At 36.1% G+C, this 20,253-nt stretch overlaps 1 protein-coding gene across 1 annotated transcript; it reads right to left on the reverse strand.

Moving 5' to 3' along the window:
- Positions 1–13,712: 13,712 nt before the first annotated feature.
- Positions 13,713–19,873, reverse strand: LOC135779719 (protocadherin beta-15). The gene is made up of 2 exons (XM_065290550.2): positions 17,057–19,873; positions 13,713–15,628 (listed from the first exon to the last, which is right to left on the reverse strand). Exons 1-2 carry the CDS (start codon positions 19,562–19,564, stop codon positions 15,605–15,607), a joined length of 2,532 nt encoding a protein of 843 aa, XP_065146622.1. The 5' UTR covers positions 19,565–19,873; the 3' UTR covers positions 13,713–15,604.
- Between the last annotated feature and the right edge of the window lie 380 nt (positions 19,874–20,253).

A 20,253-nucleotide genomic window follows, 5' to 3' on the forward strand; every position in this document is an offset into this window, starting at 1 on the left:
TGACGTACTGATATGTTCCTATTCAATGGGTAAACCAACATTTAACTGCTATGTGTCTTCGGGCAGGACACTTGACTATATAATTATTGTAGCCTACACTTGTAAGTCACTAGAAGTTTTGTCCAATAAGAGAGCAAAAAAAAAACATAGATTTGTTAAAGGGACACTTTAACAAGACAAGAACTTTGCTGATGTATTGTAAGGCTAAGGCTAAGTGATATTACGCAGCGCCCCAAAATAGTCCTCTGCCATTGAAAGTAACCAAGGGACTATTTTCGGGCAGTGTGTAATATCGCTACGCCTGCTGCAGCCATGTTACAGCAGCAAAGTCACTGATTGTTACGCCAGTTTGAGAGTATAGTTCCTAGCCATATCTGCCTAGAAAATCACAGATTTTCATTTTCTGTGGGTCTTAGTACACAATGTAACTACAGAAAAGTCAAGTTTTAAATAGGACAAATATCAAAACTTTTTGATGGTTTTTAAGCGTGATGCTAATGGTCTTATCAGATTCAATGAAGCTATGCTTAAAGTGCTAGGGCCAGACCCGGAGATCAGCTGAATGGATTCCAAAACGGTAAAGATCAAATGTTTATGTCTAGGGGATCTGGAAATTGAGAATATTTTCAAAAAAAAAAGTGGAATGTCCCTTTAAGCAACAATAAAGCCATTTTAGGAATGCTGCTTTGCAAAATTGGAGAATACAGAGAATATAACAAACTTGACTTATTATTTGACATGTTTAGTTGCAACAAAAACAAAATAAAACATTGTGTGGGTATTTTATTTTAATAAGCAGACCACATGATGGCCGAAAACATGATGACAAAGCAATATAAATCCACACATATTTACACAAATGCCATATGCACATACAGTATGACTGCTAACACATTGAGTAACTCTATACAGAGATGTTATTACTCTATATGCTGTTCATTTCATCTACATTTGTAGCTTTAAGAGGCCAGCCCTCTTTTCAACCAGAAGCTTGTTAAATAGCCCCCACTAGTGCCACTTTAAATACTGACAACACACTATGCAGCACATTTCAAGACTATGCAGAATTTTCAGTCAATGCAATACCAAAACAGAATTCATGGGTTGTACGTGCATATCTCGACATCCATTATGAAACAACTTTAAATATAAAAATGGCATACTGCTAATTTATGTGAGCACACACATATATATGTGACAAATGGAAACAAACTGATAAATGGACTTCATTTACATCATCTTGTGCTAATAGTCACTGAGCTTTATATCTGATATAGGATAAAGAATAAAGATGGATCAATTCACATGCAGTTTTTGTATAGACCAATAAACCATCTTTCATCTGTGCCTTTGACACATTGGGCCCTCAATGTGCTCACAGCTTGGGGTTGCGTGACATACAAAAAGACATTGTGTCAGACAAAGGCTTTTTTTATTGTGAATGTGCGTGATCTTCAAATTCACACATTGAGATGGTTTTATTTTATGAGTGGTTTTGTAAAACTGGTGTGAAAAACTGGTGTGACTTTTTTAATGTGACAAGACACTGTAATGAACATATACAGGTTGACAGGCCTTTAGCCCATGCAAAACCAATTCAGAACTCATAAAAAAATCCAGCATAAAGTTAAAACAACTTCATTTTGCAAGTCATTTTAAATTACTATTTTAAGATTTAATCTGTGAATAGTTGAGATAGCTTATCTTATAAAAACTATAGTTGAAGTTGTTTAGCTTAATTTTTAAGTTAAAGTACACTCTAAAAAAATCCGTAAAAACTGACAAAGTACTGTGTAAATATGAAGGAATTTTCCGTATTTATGTTTTACAGGCGTTTATCCGTTTTTTTTAAAAAACATGTTGCATTATGGGTGCAACAGCTCCTGCTGCAATCTTTCACTTTTGCCTCTCTCACCTCTCTATCACCATCTCTGTTTGAAACCTAAAATTACAACTTGCTTGCAGAGTTCTTTTCTAACATGGATGATGTTTAACTTCTAAACAAATGTTTGAAGTGTCTATGATGTCATCTAAGCTTGGTTGTTATTATGTTGCCTAGCATTTAAATATGAAATGATAAAATAAGAATAAAGAACTGAAATGTATAAGAGTGACACTCTATGCTGATCTAATAAGACATTGTATTGAATAAGATTGCTGCAAATGTGTCAGCTATGGTTTTTGCTTCAGAGACATCAACACTTTGTATACAAATCTCAACAATGGTGAGAGTAAATGTTCAGAAAGAGTTTTCCACAATCCTGGTACCCAGCATGAATTGCGGCATGAAGCTTTGTTGTTGATTGTCACCATTGTTGCGTTTCATAGGCAGATTGAAGTGTCCCTAAAGGCTACGGACAATGTTCTGTAAATCTACGGACAGTGTTCTATAAATCTACAGAATGTTCAGTTTTTGAATAAACAGAAATGTCTGTAAACATAACGGAAAAAGTGCCGGTAATTTTCTGCCAGGACATTATCCGTTTTTTACGGATTATTTTTTTAGAGTGTAGCATAAAAATAAATATATATTTATAAATATATAAATATATGTTGATTTGACAAAAATGCTGTATTTGTTTTACAGGGCATGTGTATATATTTAAGCTCTACTTCTAACGCAAAATGCAAACATATTTGAATGACTACTTCCTAACTTATTTTAGTTAACGTTTTACTGTTGCATGATCTTGAACTTCACACATTGAGATGGTTACATTTTGAGGTTTCACAGAAAACAATTCTGTGAAATTTTTTCAACAGGCTAATCTGTAATGCCATTTTTAACTTTAAAACAGTGACATTTTATATATATTCATTTCTATTCTTAAACACAAAATCAACTTGTAACTCAAGTTAGATAAGTAATTAAGTGATGAACAGTGGGGGAAATAATTATTTGATCCCCTGCTGATTTTGTAAGTTTTCACTTTTAAGAAATGAAAATGTTTATAATTTTTTTAGTAGGTTTTTTTTACTGATAGAGACCGAATATCAAATGTTAAGAAAGAATTTGCATTTCAGTGAGTCATGCAATATACAGTAAATGAATTGTACAAAGCCGTATCCATCTCAAAGCTTATGTTAAATCACACTTATAGAAAGAGCATGCAGCATTAGAGCAGTATAATAATTATGCTTATCTCATGAAGATATTTAAGGCTTTTGAAATAATGTATGAGGACATGCCGTGTGTCAGCATTTTACAATTTCTTTTTTTATATAAAACATTTTTGGATTAATATTTACTATATTGAAAAAGCATTTTTCAGTTTTGTTTAAAATATGCATCAGAGAAGACTGTGGGCAATCCATGGGCGTGCCTTCTGGGGCTGACACTAGCCTATTTATTATACCACAAAAGAACAACATTCATCATTTGCAATATTTGCTCTAAGAGATCAGAGATGTCTGAAGGTACTTTTGTCAACATGACCATTCCTGGGCCACAGAAGATACACAGAGAAGATGAAGAGGAGATGCATATCTATGCCAACTCAGAGACTGTAAACTGTTATGATTTCCATACAGGAACAGAAGGCGTAGGCAACAAAAGAAACCTAACAGGTAATAAGACTCATTTCATGATATAAAATATTTAAATATTTTAAGAGGAACGAGTAAAAACAGTTAAAGGGATAGTTCACCTTAAAATGAAAATTCTGTCATAATTTTCTCATCCTCATGTTGTTCTAAACCTGCATGAATTTCTTTTTTCTGATGAACACAAAAGAAAATCTTTTGAGAAATGATGGTAAAAACACAGCAGATAGTGATATTGTGCTTACCAACATTTATCAAAATATTTTCTTCGTCATTTATCATAGTTCTTCCAAAATATTTTTTTTCCTACTATGGAAGTCAATGGTCACTATCTGCTGTGTGTTTACTATCATTTCTCAAAATATCTTATTTTGTGTTCATCAGAAAAAAAGAAATACATACAGATTAACAACATCATTAGGATGAGTAAATGATGATGAATTTTCATTTTAAGCAGGTGAACTATCCCTTTAAGGTACTAAGTCTATTTCTTTCTATCTGACATTTCTAGGAAGCGAATGTGTGTGGATGAGAAGCTACAAAGCAGCTACAGTGTGTTTGGGTCTGCTGTGCGTTCTTCTCCTGGTGGTGTGTGTGCAGACCAGTGTCCAGTGTCAATTCAAAAACAACAAACTAGATCAGTTAAAAACTGAGAATATTGATCTCGGATTCGAAAGAGATCAGTTACAAACTGAGAATATTAATCTCAGAGTCGAAAGAGATCAGTTACAAACTGAGTATATTAATATCAGAGTCGAAAGAGATCAGTTACAAACTGAGAATATTAATCTCAGAGGTGAGAGAGACCAGTTACAAACTGAGAAAGACAGACTCACAGAGAAGTTACAAACCTATACCAACACCCCAAAAGTGTTACTAGCCAATAGAACTGTACTTATGGCAACATCAACAACCAATGGTCCCATCGTAAATGCTGCAAAGTCTCAACATCACTGAAAGATGGCAAGAGAGCTCCTGGTATCGCTATTGGTGTAGTGTGTATTAGTCAGGTGCAGGGGTGTGAAGAAGAGCTCTTTTCAGATAGATGCACTCTTAGAAAGGATGTGTTAAGTTAAGTTTTTGTGTTAGCTTTTAACACATTAAGTGTAATTTTGTGTTTATTTTGTGTTAAAGTAACACTATGTAGTTTCCATGTAAAAATGACTTACAGCTCCCCCATGTGGTTGAAAAGCGCATCAGTGCCTGGTATAAGACACTCTTCTGCAGGCAGGGGGAGGGGCGGGGCTGTGTTTCCTACCCTCCACCGCCACTTTCAGAGTGTGCTTGTAGCAGCTAGGAGGCTGCTCGGGTTGCAGCAACAGTACAATTTGTCCAGTTAAAAGTTGTTCTATCACTGAAATAATTTAAGAGACATTATTTAAAGGTAAAAACTACATAGTGTTGCTTTGAAATAAAACACAATTTGTGTTAAAAGTAACACAAAATGTGTTCTTTCAAGAGATGTGTGGATTCACACTAAATGCATTGTCCCAGAATTAACACTAATGTGTTGTTTTTAACACATCTGTTCTAAGAGTGTATCTGGGAGTTGATTCTGATGCTCTATTAGGTTTTGACATCTCAAATAGTATGTAACACTTATATTTTGATTTATTTACAACTGCTTCTGCGCAAGCCCCAAAAAAAATTCTGGGTCCGTGGGTGTATAAAGCTCAGATGCCAAAGCCACCATCAACAATGAGATAACTTAGACGGTTTTGGAGTGAACATCAGTCAAATTTGTTAAATAATGAAGTGACATTTGTGAAAATAAGGTTCTTCGTATTGTGCCGGGCCCTTTTACCTGTGAATAACAAAATTTGTGTGTTGATGCAAAATGCACATCCTATAATGATTATTTCTGTGACAATTATGTGAGGGAGATCAAGTTTCAATCCAGTTTATGTCTATATATATAGAGAGAGAAAGACAGAGATTTTTTTTTTTTAAGGTTGACAAATTTGTAAATTTGCTGTTTGTAGTGTAATTCCTCGCATTATTATTGTTTGAAAATGTTTTGGTCTTTTTAAATTAAAAAGCTTGATGAAATGACCCTCATATTTTTGTCTAAATTTCATGCTGACAGCATAGTAAATGATAAAGCCAGGTCTGCCATTTAATTTAAAACACCTTTTTTTTGTTATAATGTGAGACAAAGATCTTTTTTTTCATTGTGAATGCGCAGTTTAAAAAATAGATGGCTTTATGACTATTTTAATTTGGTTTTCTACCTAAATGTCCAGTTTATCCAGTTGTCTTTTTTTTCTCTTTTTTTTTTTTGAGGAACACCTGCTCATAAATTTGTAGATGTTGCAAAACCTGTTTTAATAAACTTATCTTGCACTTAACATTTGTCTGTTGCGTGACCCTAAACTTCACACATTGAGATGGTTTAGTTTTGTGGTTTAGTTGTGTGAAAAACAGATAAAAAGACGTTTAACATGTTACTCTGTAAAGTCTGTAAAACTAAACAAATACAGACATACTTACTTATAATTTAATAAAATTTACATTTACATATAAAGTTTTTATGTCATTAAAAATGTAAATTGTATTAAATTACAAATGTATATTATAAACCAATACATACTGGAACATATTAATGAAATGTCATAGAAGAAATAACAAAACATATTTGAATGTAACTTTCAGTAAGAATCTCCCTTTCAGCCATTGCAAACCTGAAGGGAACACTAAACACTGAAACATCTTTAAATTACCGAAAAATTATAAATTTGCAGTACTAAACTCAACATTTGAAACCAACACGCAAAACAATTGGGAAAAACACATATAGGGAGAAATAAAGGTACAAAGGTTGTCACTGGGGTGGTATCTTTTAAAAAAGTACAGTTTTGTTATTTTGGGTTATTTTTAAGCCATAACAGAACACATGCTGAGTTAAAAATTACCCCATGTTGGGTTAAAATCCAATGTTGGGTTGTTGTAATGCAACCATAAGATATATATATTATATATACAAATAATACATTGGGTAAATTTCAACCCAGAGATGTGTTCTGTCCAAAATTTACCCAACATGGCTTAAAAATAACCCAGCCATTTTAGAGTGTAAAAGGTGCATGTTGGTACCTCAAAGGTACACATCTTTACCAAAATGGTACATATTAGGACTTTTAAAAAGGTATACTGCCATCCCACGGACACCTTTTGTACATTTTATCTGAGAGTACATGTTTCTGCTAAAACACATTTTTTGTAAAGTTGCTTTGCAGCAACGCAAAATTATGAAAAAAGCCATAAAAATAAAATTGTATTAAAGTGATCTGGAAATTAAATATACTTTGATTAGACTGAGCAGCACACCATTAAGCAAACAGTTTGTCTGGTAATTATTATCTATTTAAACTTACATTAAAATTGTCACTCTCAAGTTCAGTTCTGCAACTCCAATCAGCAAAAGCTAACAAAAAAATGTTTTACTCTGATGAAAAAGCATAAAATCATAAATGATGCATACAGATTTAATAAAATATTAAAGAAACAAACTTAGCATTAGCAGAGATTGTGATTAAGGCAAAATGATTTGTTCTTATTATTATAATGTGATTGTACGATTACTGCATGATTCCTATGTGTTTGAGATTTAGCATGAGTTGAATTTAATGGAGAAGTTAAAATGAAGAACTATTAGTTTCGTGCCTGTAGCCACAGACCAACTAGAGCGTGTCTGTGGCTACTGCTCAGTTCTTCACACTGGTTTGTCAAGTCCATCAACAGCTTATTATACAGTTACAGCTTATTAGTAATTGTACATATAAGATTGCAGAATTTTTTTAATATATGTAAGATTGAAAAAGGTAACAATAATTGTTTGCTAAACAGGCCCCACTAGTGGCAGAAAGGAGTATTACACATATACTTGCTGCCTAACCCAATGCTATATGGTTGAAGTGTCCTAAGAAGCAATGAATCATTATTGCACCCAGAGTGACATAGGTAAATTATACAAGCAGGGCTTTTCACAACCTGTATTGTTAAAAGGTCAGGGCCAATGTACAGCAATATACAGTCAGATACTACAGCCCTGCTAGTGCTTCAACATTCAGCACAATGCAGTGCAACTGTTTGATGTGTACATTTTAAAAGGGTCTCACCAGGTCTGTTACATTTTATATATTAATTATAGTAAATAATAAACTCTTTCCCTTTAAATGTGCCTGAAATTTGATTTAATTTAATGCATGTTAATGTTTGTCCTTAAATCTATTTATACAAAGTTTTTGGACATCAATGTGTAACGTCACAAAAATGATGTAAAAATGTATCAGCCTGAAATCTGCATTTGTATATGTGTTTGATAAAGAGAGAGAGAGAGAGAGAGAGAGAGAGAGAGAGAGAGAGAGAGAGAGAGAATTTTTTTTGAATCTACTTTATTCTACAAGTTTTACACAACAAACATACCTCATATTACAAAACACCTAAAACCCACACAGCAATTACAAATTATTCAACCCAAATTGAAAAAACAAGATCATCATCTATAACAGTACACACAGCATCATTATAACTCCATACATCATTAAAACCTTCAATATTCTTCATTAAATTATAGAACAAGTACTCATGTCTTATTCTTGCTTTCAATAGTCTCCTGAAAGTACCATCTAAATCATCTCCTCCCTTTCCCTCTATTCTTTTTCTTCTTGTCAAATAGATGGCTGACTTGGCTTGACCTATAATAAAATTCAATAAGCGCCCTTTTCTCCTATTTTCTCTATAATATTTAAACCCATAAATAAACACAACATTGGAGAAAACAACATTAAACCCAGTAAAAATTCCTTGAAGTCTTGAAAACAAAAATTCCAATCTGTTACAATACAGAAAACAGTGAAAAATCGTTTCCCTATCATCACAAAAAGGGCATTTGCTTTCAATAGACTCATTTATAATACTTGTAAATGCATTTACAGCAACAATTCCATGCAACACTTTCCATTGCAAATCTCCAGTAATTTTGGTCAATGGTGGCTTATACAGTGTTCTCCATGCAGGACTGCATTCATTTTCAACACCAAAATGTATTTTCCAAGGAACATCTCTTTTACTCAATAACTTCTTTTTATTCAACACTTTTACACTCAATTCATATAACTTCTTTCCACACATTGTACTGAGCTCTAGACATTCATCTTTCAATGCTTCAAAAACTGGGCTAGATAACTCTTCTTCAGAAAAATCAGGACAGATCTCAATGTCCGGAAAAGAGTCATCTTTATCTGGCACACCTCCATTGTCAAAGACCCCTATAAGGGCCAACTCATCAGCATTTAAAGTTTCTTTGAGCCTCTCCAAAAAAGCTCCAACTGTCCTTTTTGATTTAAATCCCAAATGTTGGGCGATTGCATCAGTCTTGTCAAACTTACATCCACAAATGTTCAACAATTGTCCCAATGTTATCACTCTTGAATTTATCAGGCTATTAGTCAGCCCAGGAGCTACTAACTCTCCAATGTCCAACCTTGCTTTACCCACTAGGGGTTCATTCAAGAGCCAAAAAAGCGACAGTGTAGATGTCCTTCTTGATGGAGTTAAAAACATCCAGGCTTTTAAAACGCTGAAATAGAACAATGGAAGTTCTTTAAAATCTCTGTCCGCACACTTAGTCCAAAAAAGGTTTTTAGCAAGTCCCCATTTTCTCACTTGCTCAAATATCAAACTGGCCCCTGCTTTCCAGATGTTTTCTTCACCAAAGAGAAACTTTTGTACAAACTGTAACCTGAAAGCAGTTTTTCTACTTTCCAAGTGAACAAGGCCTTGGCCTCCCTCATCTCTTGGTAAGAATAAAACACATTGAGGAACCCAATGTAAATTGTTCCAAAAAAAATTAACAAGCATTACTTGCAACTTTGATAACAGGCCTGCAGGGGGTTCTGTCGATGCCAACCGGTGCCACAGAGTGGACGCCACCAAGTTGTTAATTATAAGTGTGCGCCCCCTATATGACATTCTGGGAAGTAACCATTTCCACCTTCTCAATCTTCCCTCCATCATTTCTTCTATTCCCTCCCAGTTCTTTTTAACATACTGTTCATCTCCCAGAAAAACTCCTAAATACTTAATTCCACCTGAAGTCCATCTTAGACCGCCAGGCAGACTGGGTTTTCTTTCACCCCACCCACCTACTTCAAGAGCAGCACACTTGTTCCAATTTACTTTTGCTGATGATATTTTTTTAAATTCTTCCACAACCATTTTTATATTTTCCACATCTTTCTTATCTTTAACCACCACCATTACATCATCTGCATATGCGGACAAAGTAAAATTATGATGTTCATTCACAGACACACCCATTAAAACTTTTTTCAGTTTCAATAAAAAGGGCTCAATGGCTATAGAGTATAGCATCCCTGATAAGGAGCACCCTTGCCTGATTCCCCTTTGAACAGAAAAAGGAGCACCCAAACCACCATTGACCTTTACAATACTCTCAATGTCACTATATAGCATCTTTATCATTTTAACGAAGTCCTGAGGAAAACCAAACTTTCCAAGAACATTCCATAAATAATTGTGCTCTACTCGATCAAATGCTTTCTCTTGGTCTAATGAAATTAGACCAAAATTTTGTCCTGATATTTTTGCTACCTCAAACATATCTCTAACTGCAGAAATATTGTCAGAGATCGATCTTTCGGGCACACAATATGACTGATCTGTGTGTATTATTTGTCCCATCACTATCTTTAGCCTGTTGGCTAAGGCTTTCGACAATATTTTCAAATCCACACACAGTAAGGAAACGGGTCTCCAGTTATTTATCTCCTTCAAATCCCCCTTCTTTGGTAACAGGGTTAAAACAGCACGCCTGCAACTAAAAGGAAGGGTACCTTGAGATATGCTGTCATGCACAACTTCTAAAAAATCACTGCCTATGATATTCCAGCAGGCTTTATAAAAATCAACAGTGAGACCATCAATTCCAGGAGCTCTATTCTCCATGCTTTTTAAGGCTTCATACAGCTCGCTCTCTGTCAGTTGTGCTCCTAATTTAGGTTTCTCTGCATCTTCTACTTGAGGTAATTCACTCAAAAAATCCTCACTCAACTGATTGTCCTCTTCATATTCACTTCTATACAATTCTTTATAAAAACCAGTAACTCTTCTTCGAATGTCTGAAGGTTCATTTAAAACTTCTCCATTAACACCCTTAAGACAGTGAATAAACCTACTTTGGCCATTTTTTTTCTCTAAGCCAAAAAAGAACTTAGAGGGAGCATCCATCTCTGAAAATTCCTGAAACCTAGACCGTACTAAAGCCCCCTGTGCTTTGTGTCCTAGCAAATTTTCCAGAGCCTTCTTCTTTTCATTTAAAACCTTACAATATTCATTTCCTCCTGTGACTTCAATTAAGCCTTGAACTTCAACAATTTCATTTTCAAGTTTTTTAATTTTTCCAACTATGCTTTTAGTGACATTGAAATGGTATTGTTTACACAACTGCTGTATTTGCTTTTTTCCCAATTCCCACCATTGTTGTATACATGAGAACATTTCTTTTTCTTTTCTCCATTGTTTCCAAAAAAACTCAAGACATTGCTTAAAATGAACATCTTCCAACAATACACTGTTAAAAATCCAATATGCACTTTTACTCTTTAAACCATTAATAAAAACAGTGACTGTCACCATTGCATGATCAGAGAAAGCAACAGGATTAATACAGCATGATTTCATAACTTGCAATTGATGTTTAAAACAATATATTTGGTCTAATCTTGCCATTGAGAGCAAATTATCTTTTATGTGTGTCCATGTATATTGCCTATTCAAACCATTTAACTCTCTCCACACATCCACTAAATCACTCATTTCGATAAGGCGTGTTAAAGCCTTTCTAGAAGCTGTGTGAGGTTCTAAATGGTTCCTGTCAATGTCCTTTGCTGTACAATTAAAATCACCCGCTAACAATAAATAATGTTCAGGATCACAATTCTGTAATACATTGGTTAAAGTCTCTAGGAATTCCATTCTTTCACTTGCTATGACAGGAGCATATACATTAATTAAAACAAATGATACCCCATCATATTTTGCAGAGACCTTTAACAATCTTCCTTTTACAATCTCTTCCACTTCATAACTTATTGGGAGGAAATGTTTTGCAAACAAAATTGCAACACCTGCACTCACATTTGTTTTATGACTTAAAACCACTGTCCCATCCCATTCTTTTTCCCAGTCAACCTCATTTAAACAATCACTGTGTGTCTCCTGTGCAAAAACTATATCAACATTCTTCATTTGCCACAGATGAAAAATGTGGTTTCTTTTATTTACATCCCTTGCTCCATTTAAATTTGATGTAATTAGTTTTAAATCAATTATTATAAAAGAAAAGCATACTCCTAAAAATAGCCAAGCCAGCCACCATTTTACATTCTTCTCTTTGTTTGTGTCCATTTTACGATTGTTCTGTGCGTACCTTTTGCACAATCTTTTTTAAGCGATGTATATCTTGGTTAGATAAACATTTTTCCCCTCTCTGCTTCATTAAAAATTTTGCTGAATCAATGAAAAGTTCTTTCTCAGGGAAAAAGTCTGTCACAACTACATTTCTTTTACCTTTTGTGCTACTCAAAAAACTTTGCACCCTTTCCAAACTATATCCACTTTCCTTGCTTTCTTCATTCTCAACAGATTCTGAATAGTCTGACAAATCATCTAAAGAGGAATTATCTGACAACTCATCTGTGTTACAATCATTTTTCCCTTTAACCACTTCCTGACTTTTTCTAAATGCCTTAGACTTCACACCTTTTTCATTCATTTTGGCTTTCCTTTTAACCACCGGAACTTTAAACCTTTCCTCTGTGTCAACCAATCCTTCTTCCTCCATATCACTTTCCAGGTTCTCATTTATTTCTCTACTTTGTGACATTCCAGTCTCTACACTTTCACTTTCTCCCTGCAAATCACTACTTTTCTCTTTAGCATTTTCCACTTCTTTATCAACCCCTCGTTTCTCAACATCTGATCTTTCATTGCCCTGAGGTGTTCCCTGCTCGTTCTCATTGGTTGCTACACCGCCGCTTCCCGCGGTAGAGGTACCTGCCTGCGCTTCACTTTGTTCTCTTACCCCAGCCTGCGCAGGCGTCGCTCGTTCAGTGCACATCCGAGCTAAGTGACCATGAGTCCCACATTTAAAACACTTCATCGTCTCAGTTGTTGCAAAAATCACATAATCGAATCCATCGACTTTAAATTTTAACACAATATTCAATTCCTCCACATCATTATTTAAAATCATAAACAGCTGTCTCCTAAAAGTAACAACATGTTTTAAGAGGGGAGACTTAGATCCTAGTGGTATCTTTTTAATAGCGGACACAATTTGGCCATATCTTAGTAACTGTTGTTCAATTATCCCATCGCTTATAAACGGAGGCACATTTGACAAAAGCACTTTTTTCGCAGGATTAACAAGCGGAAAAACTTGGAAAAACTCATCCTTCATCACAATGCCCTGTTCAACAACAATCGGGACTTTGTCAACTGTTTCCAAAAAAACTACAACCGCGCTGTTCATCCTAGACGCAGATTTTATGCAATCATATCCTACTATCTGCCCGACCGCTAAACTACACTCCTCCACAGAGTGTTCCACGCCGACCGGTATTTTAATACCGTGCCGCCTCGTTAACTGTTCCAGCGCCATGCCTCACACGGGCACTGGCTAATGGCCAGATTAAACTCCTAAACAAACTTTCCAGCAACCAGCAATGTTTAGATAGAGAAGAAAAACAAAGATAGAATATCACTCACCACGCTCTCAGCCACGCACCTCAAACACGCACCCCACTCACGCTCCACACGCACGCGCACAGAGAGAGAGAGAGAGAGAGAGAGAGAGAGAGAGAGAGAGAGAGAGAGAGAGAGAGAGAGAGAGAGAGAGAGAGAGAGAGAGAGAGAGAGAGAGAGAGAGAGAGAGAGAGAGAGAGAGAGAGAGAGAGAGAGAGGTGTTTCTCCAAATCTGAAGAGATGTTGTCATGGTGACCGTTTCTATGGGGACAGTGTTGCCTAGGTCAGCACCAATAAAATGTGTGGTTTGTTTAGACATCTATCCTTGCTTTGCCACACACACTCAACTCACTCTCAACCTGACAATCTGACAGTCCAGAGATATACTGTAAAAGCTTTTATTCACATTGCTGTATTTACAAGCAAATCATAAAGTCCAAAAAGGACACAAAGGCATTGGTTACTTGTTGCATAAGGACGTTTTGCAAATAAGGCAACAAAAAGTAAATACAAATACTGAAATGGAAAACCCAACAGATGTCGGAGAGATTGTAAACATTATCATGTAAAAAAACTGACTATCTATTCACCAGCTGTTTGTTCCATAAGAAACGAATATTGTTTGTGTTTTTTTTTATAATAACCTTTATTTCAGATGGCTGACAAAACTACTTAAACCTTAAGGTCACTCTTAGTTCCAGGCACGTTTTATTTTCCCACCCTAAAGCAAACAGTATGCAGCTTTTTGTTTACTTGTGTCATTTATCTTAAATGCTACAGTCTGCTGCCAGGTACTGAAATGTGGGTTGCCATATTTTAGAAATGTAATCCGAGGAACAGAATAAAAATGTGCTTGTAGTTGCAGGTTTTTTTGTGGTCACCAGCAAGCACTGTTTCTATTTAAATACAATTCACATGTCTCAGGTGATCTATATTCCTACTGTTTTCTCTTTTACACCTCTTTTCTCCAGGAAGTTTTAATAGCTTTGATATCACAATTTTAATTTCTGTTATTGTATCCCAGACAGCAGACGACTTTGGGCCAGATCTGCATCAAAGTCGGCAGCTCCGGTGCAGATCCCGCCCGGAGTTGTCTGCTATGTGGGATATCTGCATCTTAATATAATGAAACTACCTATACTAGCAATAATACAAGCTTAAAATGCTTAAAACGCTTAAAACATTTCACTCATAAAAGCAGCATTAAAGATTCGTTTTGTAATAAAAAACTCGAAAACACTCCAGTAAACAAAGCCAAAAATTACATTGAATAGCAAGGTTATAGTAGACTTCTTAACTCTTGTAGAAAAAAAGAAAAACTGTTTCATTATTATTATTATTAATACTAATAATATTATTGTTAATTCCTGTTTGTGGCAAGATAATATTGTAGAACTGGCTACACATATCTCAAAGAAAGGTAGATACTGTAGGCAATGTGATGAGCACCCCAACACACATACAGATTGTTTTTACACTGAGTAATGTATTTGCACTAAATGATATTTTGTGTTGTCTTCCTGCTTTTCAGTGAAGTGATGGGGGAAATCACGGCAGTTGCCATCCTGATGTAAATACTACGGTTTCTAGCATTTGTCTAGAATACTTCAAAATCATCTTGGCAATGTTAATTTGGTTGACAGCAGTAAAAAATATTCATCTATACACTGTATGTGCACCACACACCTGTCAAACCAAGTATTTTGAGGTATAGGCAATGCCTGACTGATTAGATTGTGCTCATCAGATCACAGCTTTCTTGTCACCACACTGTCAGAGAAATGGTTCCCAGCTGTAAATGGCGCGCTACCCTTTCAAAATGTACACCTTTGTACCTTAAGAGTTCCTAATAGTACCTCAAAGGTACATATTGGTACCAAATGTATACATTTTTTGTAGACCATGTAGACCTTTTTTTCTGACAGTACACGAAAAATACAATTATTTCCAGAACATTTTAATACATTCTTAGCTTTTTTTTAATGTTTTTGCATTTCATGTCTTGCTGTATCCATCAATATGTAGAAGTCCAAAATGAATAAACAAGATGCTTTTCACTGTGAATCAGTTCTGTTCCTCTAGTAGTCAGGAAGTATCATGTTGTCCTTGAGTCAGTTTAGAAATCTTAAAAATAAAAAAGGTCCATCCGTTTTGCCCTATAGCCATGCAAACTCATGCTCAATAAGATATTAATGTTTGACACTGTCGTGTCTTGAAATAACAGTAAAACTTGTTTATTTTATTAATCTTCCCTTGCAGATAGTGAGCCTGGCAGAAGATCCAGCTGTCCAGATCATGGTAAATCACTGCTTGATTCCTGTTGATAAAAACAAAAAACATGATTAATCATCTGTTTAAAGGATATTTTAAGGGCTCAATCTCAATTGCAAAATTCTTCCAGTGCACTACATCGTTCGTTCCCTAAAAATGCAGAACAAAGACATTTAAACTGGTTTGTAACAACATGACAGAATTTTCATTTTTGGGTGAACTACTCCTTTAAATAAACCTTATGTATTGCAGCAAACCCCTGTTTAGTCTGTTAGTGGATTTGTCTCACACTTGTGTTAATTATCACTTCTATCACTGCTTATCACAATTTTTTACCACTCACAAAAATAGACACACCGAAGCATAAACACATCTCATCTGTCTCATATCTGACATCTTTATGTATTATAGATATCAGAGACAGATCTGTGTACTGATGTTTGTGCAATGCATGCATTTAAAGTATGCACACAACTATGCACAATATTTGGACACGGGGACCAAGTTGATCTGTAAGCAAGTGATGATAGACCTTTTCTAACAATATTTTTTGCCATTTTTGCAATTACTTTGGTGATTAAAATTATGATTTTTAGCAAATGGGTGATTCTCACGAAATCCAGACTTAGAAGGTGTCCAGCATTGACAAGCCATTGAAACCATTTTTTTGCACATATAAGATTAAGGTCTGAACTAACTATAATCATTAGGATTTAAAAAATATTTCCTATAGAATTATTTAAATTTTTTAGATTATTGTTATCAAAAATGATCATTACCGCAACATGATATTACATTAAATATATGCATTTACAAACTCAAGTTTCGGAAATGAGAACTAAAAAGTTGTAGGTACTATGACAAACAAAATTTCAACTTTTATCTGGAGAGAAAAATAAGAACTGCCTACCTGGTAGCCATCTTGAGTGTCACAGTCAATTATGTCCATTCCAACATTTTTTTTTTTTTTAATGTTAGTTCATTGAGGGCTTAAACAATGATTGAAAATTGTTGCAGAGGATGAGAAATTTTTTCTTGGACACATTTGTATTCCTAATTATTGTCTTTACATTTACCAATGATCACCAAATACCACATGTTTCTTTACTGTAAATGTTTATAGTATAACATGCACTGAAGCTTTTTATTTTTTAGATTTTTTTTATCCAGTCATGGACACGTTGCGGTAATGAAAAAGTTTCCCTTAAATGTTGAAAAAAATGGTCCGTATGATGTCATTTGAAATCATGTGCAAAATAGTACGTGAAGAGATGTTTGTAACAGTATGCTTCTTATTTTGATACTCTTACTTTGCATTTCTTTTTTTACCAACATTTTTCATGATACCTCATAAGTCTAATTTCGCGAGCTATCTAATTGGGATATCTGAGGTAAGGTTATATCGATGTCTAATCCAAATTAAGTGCATTCTCACATGTTTAAGGTGATGAAGATGTATTACAGTAGGGCCTACCTGTAATGTGGAAGATCTTGATGCACTGGTCTCGGTAAGAGCAGCACTTCCTGGGATACTTGACACAATGAACCCCGCCCCATTAGGGAGGGGCTGTCGTACAACCACGTTTCCTTTCCTAGTCTCTGCCAGAAACAGACTGTACCAATAGGCATCACTGGAAATAAGAGTAGAGTCAGCAATGGTTGAGTTCCTCTGACTAACGATGCTGTTCCTGCCCTGAGGAGTCGCTTTCGAATGTTTGGGTTCTTGACATTTTAGCACGATGATGACCAGAACAGTGATGAGCAACAAAAACAACACAGAGCCAAGACCGATCAACAGATACAAGTTTAAATCTGTGAACAGGTCATATTCGATGGGCACCTCTGTGGTTTCTGTAAAATGTGTCACTACTTGCTCCACCGTGGAGACCTTGATGGTCACCGTGGCTGAGTGAGGAGGTTCTCCGTTGTCTCTGGCTATGACAACCAGTCGTTGATGTCTGGGGTCCCTGTAGCTGAACATGCGTGTGGTTCGAATCTCACCATTGTACTGATCGAGGCTGAACAGCGTAGTATCGGTGATCTGCAAAAACTGATATGTTATACGAGAGTTCTGCATTGAGTCAGCGTCCAGTGCGATCACTTTGGTGACCAGGGATCCTTTATCGGATGACCTTGGGATTATTTCCTCAATCACGGCACCCTGTGGACGCCACGGTGAAACTATGTGCGGGGTGTTGTCATTTTGGTCCAGGATGATGATGTGTACAGTCACGTTGCTGCTAAGTGGAGGGACCCCTGAGTCTCTTGCTTCGATATGAAATAAAAACTCCTTCTCCCTTTCGTAGTCGAACGTGCGTAAAGCGTAAAGGTTGCCATTCTCGGGGTTGATGGAAAACAGCATGGACATTGACGTGTTGGCAATCTCCTTTTCGATGATGACGTAAACAAGATACTGGTTTTCGTGTAGGTCTGGATCGTGAGCACTGAGTGAGGCTAACAAATCCCCAGGTTCATTGTTTTCCATTAAATGGATAGTGTAGAGGGTTTGGGGAAACACGGGTGCATTATCATTGACGTCCAGAATTTCAATACTGATTATTTCATTATCGGTCAAGGGTGGAGTTCCTCTGTCAGTCACATGGAGTATGATGTCATATTTAGAGATTTTCTCACGGTCCAGTGTCTCTGTAACCATAAGTGCGAAAAAGTCCTCGGATGACTTGTTCAGTGCAAAAGGTAACACCTCAGCATTATTGATGGAGAGAATGAGTTTGCCGTTGTCTCCGGAGTCCCTGTCACTCATACTGATGACAGCTATTACTGTTCCTATAGGGTCACTTTCTTTAATTGCACATTGAAAAGATTTTATAGTAATTTCAGGATAGTTGTCATTTAGATCAGTGATGAATACTAAAATTTTACATTGAGCAGACAGGGGAGTTAAAGCCTTGTCTTTGGCTTCAACATACATTTCAAAGCTTTTCACTTCTTCAAAATCAATCACATCCTTTACTCTTATTTCTCCGCTGCTTGGATCCAAAGAGAACTTCTCCTGTGTTTTCTCAGATGTATATAAAGTAAAAGAATATGTAATCTCTGCGTTCGTACCCTGATCCAAATCTGTTGCATTCAGCTGCATTATAAGTGTCCCAATCGGCGCGTTTTCAATTAGATCGACCGAGTAAACTTGGAGATCAAACTGTGGCGCGTTATCGTTGCTGTCCAACACTTGAATGATAATACTTGCTGTACCTGAACGCGCAGGTGTGCCACCATCCACAGCAGTAAGCGTTAACGTATGCACAGCTTGCTTTTCTCTATCCAAACTCGCTTTTAGTACCAGGTCAACGTATTTGGTTCCATCACTTCCAGACTGAATTTCAATGGTAAACGTGTCACTCTCACTTAGATAATAGGTCTCTATGGAGTTCTCTCCAACATCGGCGTCCACTGCATTGGTTAAAGAAAACCTCTCCCCGGGGGTGGCCGATTCCGAAATGTCGAGCGGTATCCTCTCCCTCCTAAACTGAGGCGCATTGTCATTTATGTCCATAATTTCCAATTCGATATTAAAGATGCGTATCGGACTTTCAATAATCACATCCATTTTTAAAAAACAAAATGACGATGTCTTGGCCGGGCACAAATTCTCCCTGTCTATTTTTTCAGCAATGAACAGCTCCCCGGTGGTTTTATTTATTTCTAGGTATTTTTTACTATGAATATAGTCCAGCTTTACCTTGCGCTCCGCGAGGCTGTGCGCGTCCAGGCCCAAATCGTTGGCAATGTTTGCAACCACGGAGCCCACAGGAATTTCTTCAGGGATGGAGTATCTTGTTATAGATAAGGCGACAGTCCACATAGCCGAGAGGACAACAAGGCAGAGGTGCCGCCTTCTCCAAAGCGCGCTTGGTTGCGGCTCCATTGCAGAGCGCAGAAATAGTGAATGCCAGCGCAATGCCTCACGTTCTAACGAAAAATGTAACGAAAGATATAAGAGATGTAGGTCGAAAGAGTACATTTACTGACATTTTGTTTGTCATAAATCGAGCTCAACGAGTATGTTGTGTCTTAAGAGCATCAAATAGCGCCGTGCTGTGGATTTCATCAATAAAGACCTCCAGATATCACACATCGGTTCAAGCAGGGCTGATGCTGTCCAACAGCCTTATGAAAGCAGCATGGCTGGTGTATCTACTTCACGTGCTCTCTTGTCTACTCTTAAAAGTGATTTGCAGCAGTGCAGAGACATCATGTGAACATTAAAGTTAACCTAAAATATAGGCCTATAAAAATCGTATTTATAAAAATGTTCCGTTTTGCACTGCACGTTGACTTTTATTTTGAAAAACTGAAATCATCATTGTTTACGTCCTTACTGACGTGTCCTCATTAAACCAAACATGTACAGTGTTATTTAGCTGTACATTAACGGAAAAAAAACATTATTGTTTTAATTGACTGAGCAATGTGGAAATGTTGGGCATCATTTAACCTAAAGTGAGTTCAGCACCACGGACAGTGACACACATTTTAACCTCATAAGACCCGAGCTTTGGTTTGTCTTTTTATTTCAGATTTCTTACAGCTATTTTGGAGTTAGAACTAATAAAAACAATAACCAAATATTTTTCTTTGAACATGAAGCAGTGTAATTCTCCACGTTTGTGTACAACAGGTTCCAGTTACACAGATTACACAGAAAGTAGT

Source organism: Paramisgurnus dabryanus, chromosome 10 (genome assembly GCF_030506205.2).
Source record: "Paramisgurnus dabryanus chromosome 10, PD_genome_1.1, whole genome shotgun sequence".
NCBI lineage: Eukaryota > Metazoa > Chordata > Actinopteri > Cypriniformes > Cobitidae > Paramisgurnus > Paramisgurnus dabryanus.